Consider the following 13282-nt stretch of genomic DNA (forward strand, 5'->3'; position numbering starts at 1 on the left):
TGAGCCCTATTGATATTTGGACTAGATAATTCTTATAGTGGAGGGAGACTGTCCTGCCTGTGCACCTTAGAATGCTCAGCAACACCCACTTACCAGATGCCAGTAGCACACACACACACACAACATTTAGGCATAACTAGGACATTGCCAAGTGTCCCTGCCCTGTGGAGAACCACAAAATCGGAAGCCACTGGTGAGAACTGTGAGGCCCCAGCCCTTCCAAGGGCCTGGCCAAACCCACCCCTACCCTGAAGTAGCCAGAAGCCACAGAGGACGTGGAGGCTTCCTGGGATGTCAGAGCGGGAGGCTGCCAGCAGAAGCCGACCCCAAGAGGGGCAGCACAGGAAGTCTAGCCCAGTGTCACAATAATAATTGTAATACCAATAGCTACAACTTATTGATCACTCTGCCGGGGGGGTGGGCTTTCAGACCCTCCCAACTGCCTAGTGGGCAGGCATTCCTGACGGCTCCATCTTGGAGGAAATTCAGCAGGGGGAGGCCAAGTGGCCTGTGCAAGATCATGTACTAACTACCAATGCAAAGGCAGGGCGATGACTTGTAATAAATTGTAACAATGGAACAGGAGGGTGCCGAGCTGGGGAGAGCAAGGCAGCCCCCCACCTCGGAGGGGCCCTCTATTCCCCTGCAATCTGTAATCCAGCTATACGTCTTAATCACTGATGTTCGACCCCAGGCGACGCTGAGGATGACCCCACCTGCGACAGACTCAGAGCCCAATAGAGGTGTCCAGGGGGAGTGCACAGTCCCCCCACCCCCCGCCCAACACACACACACATACCTCCGTCGGCTTCCAGAAGCATCCGCAGTCGAATATGGAAGGCAAATAGTGGTTTTACTTACTACGCAGCTTCAAGAGAAGTCCAGCAGGAACCGACCGCCTCCCACCTCCCCAAACAGCCGGCTCCTCTGGAGCGGCCACTTCGGCCCCCACCACGAGCCCTCGTGGTTAAGGCGAGCGTTTCTGGAGAATGACAACGAAACGGGATGGGAAGGGAGGCTTGGGCCGGAGAAACTGAGGCAGGGTCTTTCGCGGCGGGGGCGGGAGCGGGGAGAGGCTGAATCTCCCCGCTGCATGTTTACCGGGCTCTCTCCCTCCCTCTCGGTCACCCCACCCACCTCCCCACCCAATCCCGGCAAATCCCAGATTGCCAGGCCGGGCTGGCGGCGGGAGGGGTTGGACGGAGGGAAAGGGTACTGAGGGCGCCCGAGAGGCCTCACCCCCACTGCCCGGATTTGGGGGTAAAAGGGGGTCCAGAGCATCCCCACTCCCGGGAGGTCTCTAGGAGGCAGGGGAGGGATATCCTTCCCTCCCTGCACCCTCCGTCCCGGGGCGGGACCAGGGGGCGGAGCGGGCCAGTGACCGGGCCGTGACGCGAGCCCCGCCTGCTCATATAGAGGCGCCCCGGGGGCGCAGAGACTGTGTTTCGCCGCCGCCTTCGCCGCCGCAGTTCGCAGCATCAGCACCAGCGCCAGCGCCGCCGAGTCCAGCATCAGCGCCACAGCCATGCGGGAGATTGTGCACCTGCAGGCCGGCCAGTGCGGCAACCAGATCGGAGCCAAGGTGCGCGGGGGGACCGGGCCCTGGAAGGACGCCGAGCGCAGTCCACTGAGCCCCGCAGCACTCCTCCACTGTGGGGGGCCAGGTCCCCCAGGAAGCCAGCACCCCAGGGTCGGTGGGGGAGGGGCGCGAAGGGCAGGGCCAAGCTGGGAAACAAAGAACTGATGGGGGTGGGGCCCGGCCTTCTGTCCGCTCGCCACAGCTGGCTTCACAGCTGGCCCGCTGGCCCCTCCACAGGCACAAAGAGACCCCGCCCCTGCCCACGGCAGCAGCCAGGGAAAGCTGCCCCCACCGGCCGTCTTGGCTGGGGTGTTGAATCTGCTTCACCCCGCCCCCACCTCTCCCTACTTGCTGCCTCATCCTCGCCTGCCCACCCTGCGACCCGGTCCCCCACTCACCTTGCTGGGGGACAGGTGGCAGCCAGGGAGGTGATTGGGGATCCTGAGCTCAGGAGACGGAGGTGGGGGAAGGCCTGGCCATTGACTCCCCCTTCTTGGTCCTTTCCACCTCCCCCTTTCTAGTTTTGGGAGGTAATCAGTGATGAGCATGGCATTGATCCCACGGGCACATACCACGGGGACAGTGACCTCCAGCTGGAGAGAATCAACGTGTACTACAATGAGGCCACTGGTAAGGGGGCAGAGGCACCTGGCCAGAGTGGGGGTGGAGAGGGCCTGGGAGGGGACAGGGTGCTGGTTCCTGGAGTTGACCAAGCTGCTGTCCATCTGCTTCTCTGCAGGAGGAAATTACGTGCCCAGAGCTGTCCTGGTGGACCTTGAGCCAGGCACCATGGACTCTGTCCGCTCTGGCCCCTTCGGCCAGATCTTTCGTCCTGACAATTTTGTGTTTGGTGAGTCACCATGAGGCACAGGCAGGGAAGCGTCCCCCTCCCCCCAATTCTTTCACTTCCACATGCTTGGTGAAAATTTTCCACCTAGCATCTGGACTGAGGAACTCAGAGGCCAGTGGGGAAAGTGGATACACAGGCCACTGTGGGAATCCAGGGGAGGCCTCTGACACAACAGGCGAAGTGCAGGGTAGAGAAGGCTTCCCAGAGGAGGTGGCATTTTAATTTAACCGATGGACCTGAGCCAGACTGCAGCGTTCAGATCCCAGCTCTGCCACTTCATGCAGTCAACAAATACTTATTAAGCACCTACTGCATACCCCAGGCCCCACTGTACCCACCCTGGGAATATAGCCAAGAACAAAACAAACAAAGCTCTGTCCACCCCTGCAGCTGACATCTTACTGAAGGGAGCTGGGAAGATAAATAAATGGGAAGAGAAGGAAAAAAAAGCCAAACTCAATCACTGATTGAATCCACTGGGTGATTTTGGACAGGCCCTACAATCTTCCTGTGCCTCAGTCTCTTGATCCTTAAAACAGGGTTAATACAGAGACTTACTTTTCAAGACTGTGAGGCTTAAAGCCACTAATATGTATAAGGAACTCAGAACAATGCATAGCACAGAGGAAAAAATACATAAGCATTTGATGTTTTGTTGTAGGTTTTATTATCTGTATCACTCTTAATGATGTCTTCAGCCTAAAAGATAAGTGGGACTTGGGCTGACCAAAGGGCAATGAAAAGAGGAAAGGTGTGCAAGACAGAGGGAACAGCATAGGCGAAAACAATGGGCACATTTGCAGCCCTTAAGTTCAAGGGCATGCACACACTGAACAACCTTCTAGGAAAGCTTTCCTCATACTTCTCAGTCAAGCTTCCCAGGGACTTCCCAGGTGGCGCTAGGGGTAAAGAACCCACCTGCCAATGCAGGAGACACGAGAGACCTGGGTTCAATCCCTGGGTCGAGAAGATCCCCTGGAAGAGGGCATGGCAACCCACTCCAGTATTCTTGCCTGGAGAATCCCATGGACAGAGGAGCCTGGCAGGCTACAGTCCATAGGGTTGCAAAGAGCCAGACATGACTGAGGCAATTTAGCACATGTACTAGGTCAAGCTAAATGCACATGCCCACATGACTTCAGAGCCCAGGCTCTCCCTCCCCCCAGCACCTCTCCTCCTTAGTACACAGTAGTTTAATCTGGAGTCTAGGGATTGACAGGACAAGCTGTGTGACCTTGGACAAGTGACTTCCCCTCTCTGATTTGAGAAAGATTCAGGAAGATAAAGATGATTCTGTGTGGGTAGGGCTCACAATAAGTCCTCAGGAAATGGCTATGGAGAGACTGCATGAGATTGGCCAAAGGATGTGAGGGATTCTTGGATGATCAAGGGTGGCTCCAGTCGGGCCAAAAGATTCTGTGGCCTCTGAGAGATAAGGTAGGGGGAGGTGGTGGTAAAAGTGTGGACGCAGGAGCCAGACCACCTCTTCAAATCCTTTTCTTTTGGAGGAGGTGACATTGGACAGAGACCTGAAGAGAGTTTCAGTCATGGGAATACCTGAGAAGGAGAGCATTCCAGGCAGCGGCAACAACATCAGCACGTGCAATGGCCCTGGGGCAGGAACAGTGAGGAGGCCTATGTGACTGGAGCAGGGAGGAGGGGAGGACAGGGAGGGGATGGCGCAGGTTGTGTAGGACCTTGTGCGTTGCTGGGGAGACTGGTTTTTATCCCAGGGAGATGGGAGCCCTGGAGGGGCAGCGGGCGGAGGAGGCGTGGCACCTGACGTGGGTTTTCACAGGCGCCCTCTAGTGGCATCAAGGAGAAGAGATTGTGGAGAGGTTGTAAACTGCTGCTGGGGGAAAGTCAAAGTGAAGTCGCTCAGTCGTGTCCGACTCTTAGCGACCCCATGGACTACAGCCCACCAGGCCCTCCGTCCGTGGGATTTTCCAGGCAAGAGTACTGGAGTGGGGTGCCATTGCCTTCTCCGTTAACAGTGGCTAGGCATATTATATTTACTTGGAGCTGGTGTACTTGGTGACAGCCTTAGTGCTCTCGGACACGGCATGCTTGGCCAGCTCCCCAGGTAGCAGCAAGTGCACGGCGGTCTGGATCTCCCTGGATGTGATAGTCAAGCGCTTGTTGTAATGCGCCAGGCGCGATGCCTCGCCAGCCATACACTCGAAAATGTCGTTGACGAAGGAGTTCATGATTCCCATGGCCTTGGACGAGATGCCGGTGTCCGGATGGACTTGCTTCAGCACCTTGTACATGTACACGGAGTAGCTCTCCTTGCGGCTGTGCTTGCGCTTCTTGCCATCCTTCTTCTGGGCCTTGGTCACAGCTTTTTTAGAGCCCTTTTTAGGGGCAGGAGCAGATTTAGCCCTTTCAGGCATGTCTATAATGACAACACCCAACAACACAGAAAGATCTTGAACCAGTGCAGAAGCCACTGTTCTGATCCAGATGGGTGATAAGGGGACTGGACCAGGTTGGAAGCAGAGAAGGGGGCAAGAAGAAATATTACCGGTTCACAAAAATAACAGCTGACAGTCTAATCCTAATCCTTGTCCTCTGGAGCTTGCATTCCCCTGCAAGATTACAGACAATAAGCATAATTAATAATTAAAAAAAAAAGAACAAGTTTATCAGTGCTATGGAGAAAAATCAAGTATGGAAGAGGAATTAGAAATGGGGAGGATTTGCAGTTGTATAGATTGGTCAGGCAGAGCCTCCAAGTCCTAAAGGAGGGAAAGAGGGAGGAGCCATGTATGTATCTGAGGGAACAGCACTCCAGGCAGAGTGTACAGCCCATGCCAAAGCCCTTGGCAGGACCAGGCTCAGTGTGTTGGAGGAACAGCCAGGAAGCCTGTGTCTAGAGCGGAATGAGCGAGGGGGAGAGAGGGAGGAGGGGAGGGTATTGGGAGGGTCAGTGGACCACAGAGGTCATACAGGACCTTGTGGGACTCAGGGAGGACTGGAGCTTTTACTGAAAAAGAGAGGAAGTGGGGGTGGTTTTGAGCTAAGGTGGAACATGATTTAAGTTTCATCAGAATCCTTCTAGCCAGGATTTCCCTGGTGGTCCAATGGCTAAGACTCCATGCTCCCAATGCAGAGGGCCCAAGTTCAATCCCTGGTCAGGAAACTGAGATCCCACATGCTGAAACAGACTGTGCAGCCAAATAAATAAAAATAATTCTTTCCAGAAAAAATATCCTTCTAGCTGCTGGGTGAAGGGAAGCAAGGATGGAACTCAAAAGAACAATTCATAATGGATAGTAATAATAATAATTTTCTTATTACGATTTAACTACTAGATGACTGGGGGTGGGGTGGAGCGTGGGATTTCCCCATATCAGCCTGGGTGTCCCCTCCCTTTGCTTCTTCAGGCCAGTCTGGAGCCGGCAACAACTGGGCCAAAGGCCACTACACAGAGGGCGCTGAACTGGTGGACGCCGTCCTGGATGTGGTTCGGAAAGAGGCTGAGAGCTGTGACTGCCTGCAGGGCTTCCAGCTGACCCACTCGCTGGGCGGGGGTACAGGGTCTGGAATGGGGACTCTCCTCATCAGCAAGATCCGCGAGGAGTTCCCCGACCGCATCATGAACACCTTCAGCGTGGTGCCCTCACCCAAGGTGTCAGACACGGTGGTGGAGCCCTACAACGCCACCCTGTCTGTGCACCAGCTGGTGGAGAACACAGACGAAACCTACTGCATCGACAATGAAGCGCTGTATGACATCTGCTTCCGCACCCTGAAACTGACCACCCCCACCTACGGGGACCTCAACCACCTGGTGTCGGCCACCATGAGCGGGGTCACCACCTGCCTGCGCTTCCCGGGCCAGCTCAACGCCGACCTGCGCAAGCTGGCCGTGAACATGGTGCCCTTCCCACGCCTGCACTTCTTCATGCCCGGCTTCGCCCCACTGACCAGCCGGGGCAGCCAGCAGTACAGGGCACTGACCGTCCCTGAGCTGACCCAGCAGATGTTCGATGCCAAGAACATGATGGCCGCGTGCGACCCACGCCACGGCCGCTACCTGACCGTGGCCGCCGTCTTCCGGGGCCGCATGTCCATGAAGGAGGTGGATGAGCAGATGCTGAGCGTGCAGAGCAAGAACAGCAGCTACTTCGTGGAGTGGATCCCTAACAATGTGAAGACGGCCGTGTGCGACATCCCACCCCGTGGCCTGAAGATGGCCGCCACCTTCATCGGCAACAGCACGGCCATCCAGGAGCTGTTCAAGCGCATCTCAGAGCAGTTCACAGCCATGTTCCGGCGCAAGGCCTTCCTGCACTGGTACACGGGCGAGGGCATGGACGAGATGGAGTTCACAGAGGCCGAGAGCAACATGAACGACCTGGTGTCCGAGTACCAGCAGTACCAGGACGCCACGGCCGAGGAGGGCGAGTTTGAGGAGGAGGCCGAGGAGGAGGTGGCCTAGGGCGCCTCCATCACTTCACTTCCGCACCCTACTAGGAGGCTAACCTTTGACCACCAAGAATCCCTGCTTCACCTCCCAGCCTGACTCACCTCTGACCCTACAACCTTGCACCTCTTCCCTGGGCCAACCGTTGACCTTTGAGCCCCACTTTATCCCCGCCCTTGAGCTCCCCACGTTGAACACATCCCCCCTCATGAGCCCTGCTTTTCACTTCCGACCCCACAAGTCCCACCTTTAATTCCGTGATCCCTCCTTCACCCCTGACCTCTCCACCTTTGACCTCCCCTTAAGCCCCTCCACCCCCCTTTACACCCACAGACCTATAAACCCTGACTTATTTGCCCCCTCCCTCTGAGCCTCTCCTCTTCTCCCAATGTGTCTCACCTTTTACCCCACAAGCCCCACCCAGCCTCTAATCCCTCCTTCTCTCTGGATCCCCTGAGCCCACTTCTCTAAATTCACTCCCCTCAGCTCCTGCAAACCTTGGCTTTTCAAGGGTGCTGCTGGGGAGAAAGAAGCCCTGGAGCATGTGGACAAGAGAGGCTGTTCCCTGACCTTCCCCACTGCCTCACTGTCAATAAATTAATTGTTGTCCTGCCATGTTTCTGCCAAGTGTGTTTTTCGTCACCCCTCCTCTCCCTGTGGGATGGAGTTGGGAGCTGAAGGGACTTTTAATCTGGGGATGGACAGTGATTTCAGAGTCAGACCGGGTTATGCTACCAACTCACCCTCCAGTGTTGAGCAAGATGCTTGCCCACTCTGAGCCTTGATTGCCTCACCTGTAAAATGGGCTCATGTTTCCCCCCCATGCCACACCTCAAGGATTTTTGTAAGGACTCAGGGCACAGTACCTGGTACTGGGTGGGTGCTGAGTGATGGAGGTGCCACCACTCTCTGTGGGGCATCTTGCAAGTATGGAACATTGCAGGGGGAACCTCTAGGAAAGGGTGCCGGGGAAATGGCAGCCATGGGTAGTGCCTCAGGGGCAGTCCTGCCAGGGAGATGGTCACTAACACTGTGAAACACTTTGATGGGCCTGATACATGTCTTATAACCCTCACACCAACCCTGTAAGATCTGAGCTTTTAGAAAATTCCCTGGTTCTGGATGGAGTTTCTACCAATGAACCTAGTCAGGCTTCCCTGGTAGCTCAGCTGGTAAAAAAAATCTGCCTGCTATGCAGGAGACCCCGGTTCAATTCCTGGGTCAGGAAGATCCCCTGGAGGAGGGCATGGCAACCCACTCCAGTATTCTTGCCTGGAAACTCCCCATGGACAAAAGAGCCTGGTGGGCTACAGTCCACGGGGTCGCAAAGAGTCAGACATGACTGAGTGACTAAGCACAGATAGCACAATGAACCTGGTTCCCCTGGTTGGGGAACTAAGATCCCACAAGCTGCATGGCATGGCCAAAAAAAAAAAAAAAAGATCTGAGCTTTTAGACAATGTTATCAGTTAGCCTTTGCTGCATACAAACTAACCCCCCCAAAATTTAGGGGCTTAAAACAACAGCAATTTTTTATTTTGCTCCCAAATCTGCAATTTGGGCAGGGCTTGGAAAGGTAGCTTATTGGTGCTCCCTGTGGCATCAGCTACAGAATCTTCTTTGAGGCTGAGGGGTCTCCTTTCAAGGTGACTGACCCACTCACATAGCCACCAAATAGATGTCTGGGGGCTCAGCAGGGGCGGGTAGAAGGAGGGTGTTGGGACTTCTCCATGATCTGCCTGGGCTGGGTTCCTCCAACAGCAAACATCCCATTGCATTTTTCTAACAGCTTTAGAGGTCACTTGCTGTCCTGAGGACTCCTAATTAAAGTGTTCACAAAGGCCTGTCCAGGTTCCAGAGGATAGGTTGTAGAAGAGCATGTGGAACAGAAGCTACAACTATGACCATCTTTAGAAATTCCAATTTGCAGCACAAAGTTTCTTGCCCATGATCCCTTGGTTATGAAGTGGTGACCTGGGATTCAAACTAATAGTTTAGGTCAAGAACTCTGATTGCACTTTATCAGCCAGTGTTCAGTGTGGGAGACTCTAGGCATATTAAGCAGAAAGGGATTGGATACTCAGCAGGAGGGCCCTGCTGAGCCCCCAGGCATCCACTTGGCAGCTGTAGGAGTCATTTAGAGTGAGGATTTAGGGGCTTACAGCATCTCTGGAGGGGCTGAGAGAGAGGGTTGTAAGCCAATGCTGCTTAAATTTGATGTACAGCAGAGTCACGAGGGGACTTCCCAGGTGGCGCTAGTGGTAAAGAACCTGCAGGAGACATAAAAGAAGTGGGTTTGATGCCAGGGTCCGGAAGATCCTCTGGAGGAGGGCAATGGCAACTCACTCCAGTATTCTTGCCTGGAGAATTCCATGGACAGAGGAGCCTGATGGACTACAGTCCACAAGATCGCATAGTCGGACATGACAATGAGTGACTCAGCACAGAGTCAGCAGGAAAATTTGCATGAACACAGCTTCCTGAGTTCCACCTTATAATCTCTGATTCAGTAAGGGGCAGGGGGAAGGGGAGAAACTGCATTTTTAACAAGCTCCCAAGTGATGCTGATATTGCTGCCTATGAGGCCCTCTTTGGTGTAGCCCTAGAATAGGTTGGAACACCACCCTGGGAGCTGCTTCCTCTGCAGACTGGAGAATCAGAGGGCTGCCACCGGAAATAACTGAGTTAAAAAACGCCACCCCAACACTCACAAAGCCACAGAGATAGGTCCACTAGGACACTGAACAAAATTAATTAAAATGAACTTAAAACTATTTTTAAATAATTAAACACACACACACACACTGTTCTGTCTCACTTCTACATGCCAGATCTCTCAGGAGCATTACTCAAGGGTAGAACCTAATCAGCATCCAGAACCAGAGCTGCAAAGAACTCTGGGCAATGTAGTTTTCCCCCCAGCTTCTGGTACACACGAAGGCAAACTAGGAGGGAGAGAGACAGAGAGAAAGCGAGGGATGCTGAAAGCCAACCAACTTTTCCCACCCAGCTCTTCCACGGGACCACCAGCTCCGGATGGGGCCCCAGCCCCCTCCCTGCGTCCCACTACAGCCAGGAGGAAGACAGCCTGGGAAATCCAGCCTGCAGCCACCCCCATCTCAGCAGGCTCAGCACATCACTGGATGGTGGACCAGAAAGATGATGAACTAGGCAGCAAGCTTGACTGTCTTTATTATCCTAGATATAACATGGCCACAGAAAAACTCCCTATTATTGTTGTCTAGGCACCAAGTCATGTCCAACTCTTTGCATCCTTGTGGACTGTAGCTCACCAGGCTCCTCTGTCCATGGCATTTCCCAGGCAAGAATACTGGAGTGGGTTGTCATGCCCTCCTCCAGGGGATCTTCCCGAGCCATGGATCAAACCCACATCTCCCAAGTCTCCCTCATTGCAGGTGGATTCGTTACCACTGAGCCACCAGGGAAGCTCTTGTAAAGCAATTATCTTCCAATTAAAAATAAATTTTTTTAAAGTAAAAGATTACAAAAAGAAGTCAGCCTTGATTCATTGTTTTCTAGACCCAAAACATTCTTCAGATCTTTTGCTGAATCCAGTTGTCTCTGTCTCCAAAATGTGTCCTGAATTTGACCCCTCCTCTCCTCCCCAACCCACTCCAGTATTCTGGCCTGGAGAATCCCATGGATGGAGGAGCCTGACAGGCTCCATGTGGTCACAAAAAGTCAGACATGACTGAGCGAGTTCACTCCTCCCATCTACACTCCGGTCTAAGCCGTCATTGTTGTTCACCCAGTCAATCCCCTCCATCACTTCCCTGGGCTCTCCGCTGCCTGCCACCCCACCCCCACCCCCACCTCCGCCCCCGCCCCCTCCCCCTCCCCCAGTGTGCAAAGACCTCCTCCCACCAGACTCATAGGAGCCTTTGTATGCAAATAATAACCCTCCCACCCACGACTCCCCTCTTACTCAGACTGAAACCTAGACTTCTCACCTTGGTCTCTACTCTGATGACGACAACTTCATCACCTTCCCCCTCCCTCCTAAAGATGAAACTACAGTGGCCTCTATGTGCTCAGCTCAACGCAGCTTCAGCGCCTTTTCACATGCAGTTCCTGCTCCTTCTTCCCCAAGGTGTGCACATGGCTGGCTCCTCCTTCTCCGCCGGTTTCAGGTCAAAGGACACCTGCTTAGAGCAGCCTCGCCCTGGCGACTCTAAATTATACCTAGTCACTCTCCCTCCGTTTTCTCCTTTCAGGTGTTTCCCTGATAGCACCTATCACTAACACAAATTATCTTGTCTATTTCTAGTTTCTTTTGTCTGTCCCCTTCCCACCCCACTGAAAGGTAAGCTTCAAGGAACCTTGTCTACATTGCTCACCACATGTATAGACCAGCTTATGCAACACAGACATTCAGTAATTATTAGCTGAACGAAGGAGCAAGCGAATCAATGAGACCACAACAACACTATGAGGTGTATTCTTTTCTTCCTTTAAAAAAAAATTAAAGATGTATGGGGCTTCGCTGGTGGCTTAGTGGTAAAGAATCTGCTTGCCAATGCAGGAGACATGGGTTCGATCCCTGGTCCGAGACGATCCCACATGCCACAGAGCACCTAAGCCCATAAGGCATAACTACTGAGCCTGTGCTCTAGAGCCCGGGAGCCACAACTATGGCAACTAGACAGTGGCTCCTGCTCACCACAACTCGAGAAACAGCAACAAAGACCCGGCATAGTGAAAAATAAATAATAAAGATGTATGATAAATAAAGTGTATTCCTTTATTTATTGGCTGCACCACGTGGCTTGTGGGATCTTAGTCCCTGACCAGGGTTTGAACCCCGGCCCTCCACAGTGAAAGCACAGAGCTCTAACCACTGGAATGCCAGAGAATTCCCATGTTTTCTCACTTTCAAAGAAAGGAGACAGGGATGTCCCTGGTGGTCCAGTCACTGGGACTCTGATTTTACGGCAGGGGTGAGGTTCAGTCCCTGGACCTGAACTTTGCTTCCTGGGCAGAAATTCAATCCCTGAGCGGGGAACTAAAATCCCACCAACCACATGGTGACCAAAAAAAAATTTTTTTTTTAATTTTTAAAATATTTATTTGGCTGTGTTGAATCCTAGCTGTGGCACATGGGATTTTCACTGCGGTGCATAGACTCTCTAGATGTGGCTCTCAGGCTCAGTAGTTGTGGTGTGGGGATTTAGTTGCTCTGAGGCAAGTGGGATCTTAGTTCCCTGACCAAGGATGGAACCTTCATCCCCTGCATTGCAAGATGGATTCTTAACCACTGGACCACCAGGGAAGTCCCTAATTTTTTTTTTTATTATTTTAAAGATAAAGCAAGAAAACAAAGACACAGGGAAGGTGGAAGGTGGCTTCTAAGATGATCCTCGATGATGCCTGTCTCCCTGTTCACGCCCTTGTGTTCTCCCCTCCCACTGAGCACAGGCTGGACCCGGAGATTTCTTCTGCTCAACAGGATATGACAAAGGCGATGGGATGCTCCTTCTGAGACTGGTTTACGAAAGCCTGTGACTTCTGCCTTGATGAGTTCTCTATTGCCTTTTCAACTTGCTTGTTGTGGGGAAGCAAGAAGCAGGTTGGGAAGGTCCCCATGGCAAAAAAAAAAAACAAAACAAAACCTGAGGGTAACCTCTGGTCAACAGCCAAGCAAGGAACTGGGGTGCTCCGTCCACAATAAACTGACTCCTGCCAACAGCCACCGTGAGTTTGGAGGCAGATCCTTTTTCGGTTGAGGCATCAGAAGGGACCACAGCCCAACTGATACCTTATTACAGCAGAGAGACCCCGCAGTACAGGACCCAACTCAGCTGTGTCCAGAGCCCTGGCCCCCATAGAAATTTTCAGATAATAAATGTGTGCTTTTTTAATATTTATTATTTATTTGGCTGTGTCAGGTCAGGATCTTTGTAGCACATTCCCTGCGGCACGTGGGGTCTTCAGCAGTGGCATGGGACTGCTTAGTTGCGGTATGTAGGATCCAGTTCCCCGACCAGGGATTGAACCCAGGCCCCCTGCACTGTGAGTGCAGAGTCTTAGCCACTGGACCACCAGGGAAGTCCCTAAATGTGTGTTCTTTTAAGCCACAAACTATAGGGTGATAGATTACATAGCCAGACAAAACTAATACAGAGAGGTCAAATGACTGGCCTAAGGTCACAGAGATGTTAGATGTTAGAGAACCCAAGTATCTCTAACTCCAAAATTATTCTCTTAACCAATTCCCTGACCCATCTCCCCTAATCATGGACAGAACATACCAAAAGCTTGATTCAGGTGTGACTTTGTACTAAATATATCACGTGAAATCTCTCACTGAACCTTTGTGGGATCTCTGAAACAAGCACCATGTTTGCTTATGCTACAAATGCAGAAACAGGGGAATTCTCTGGTGGTTCAGAAGTTAAAACTCCAT

The 13282-nt window shown here is 52.7% G+C and overlaps 2 protein-coding genes across 2 annotated transcripts; one reads left to right on the forward strand and one right to left on the reverse strand.

The window, feature by feature from the left end:
* Positions 1–1440: 1440 nt before the first annotated feature.
* On the forward strand, positions 1441–7473 carry TUBB4A (tubulin beta 4A class IVa). The gene is made up of 4 exons (XM_086409782.1): positions 1441–1582; positions 2101–2209; positions 2319–2429; positions 5816–7473. The coding sequence occupies exons 1-4, from the start codon at positions 1526–1528 to the stop codon at positions 6871–6873; spliced, it is 1335 nt and encodes a 444-aa protein (XP_086265908.1). The 5' UTR covers positions 1441–1525; the 3' UTR covers positions 6874–7473.
* On the reverse strand, positions 4286–5064 carry LOC147368721 (histone H2B type 1-C/E/F/G/I-like). The gene has a single exon (XM_086409788.1). It carries the CDS (start codon positions 4820–4822, stop codon positions 4442–4444), a length of 381 nt encoding a protein of 126 aa, XP_086265914.1. The 5' UTR covers positions 4823–5064; the 3' UTR covers positions 4286–4441.
* Positions 7474–13282: the final 5809 nt, after the last annotated feature.

The sequence above is a fragment of the Bos grunniens genome, chromosome 7, assembly GCF_055505025.1.
Source record: "Bos grunniens cultivar Pamir isolate PY7600 chromosome 7, Bosgru_T2T1.0, whole genome shotgun sequence".
In the NCBI taxonomy this organism is placed as follows: Eukaryota; Metazoa; Chordata; class Mammalia; order Artiodactyla; family Bovidae; genus Bos; species Bos grunniens.

Excerpts from the sequence above, each read along its gene's own strand:
- TUBB4A (XM_086409782.1), top strand. The coding sequence starts at position 1,526 with ATGCGGGAGATTGTGCACCTGCAGGCCGGCCAGTGCGGCAACCAGATC. Across the intron at positions 1,583-2,100 it reads GCAACCAGATCGGAGCCAAG|TTTTGGGAGGTAATCAGTGA; the intron begins GTGCGCGGGGGG and ends CCCCCTTTCTAG. Across the intron at positions 2,430-5,815 it reads TCCTGACAATTTTGTGTTTG|GCCAGTCTGGAGCCGGCAAC; the intron begins GTGAGTCACCAT and ends TTGCTTCTTCAG.
- LOC147368721 (XM_086409788.1), bottom strand. The coding sequence starts at position 4,822 with ATGCCTGAAAGGGCTAAATCTGCTCCTGCCCCTAAAAAGGGCTCTAAA.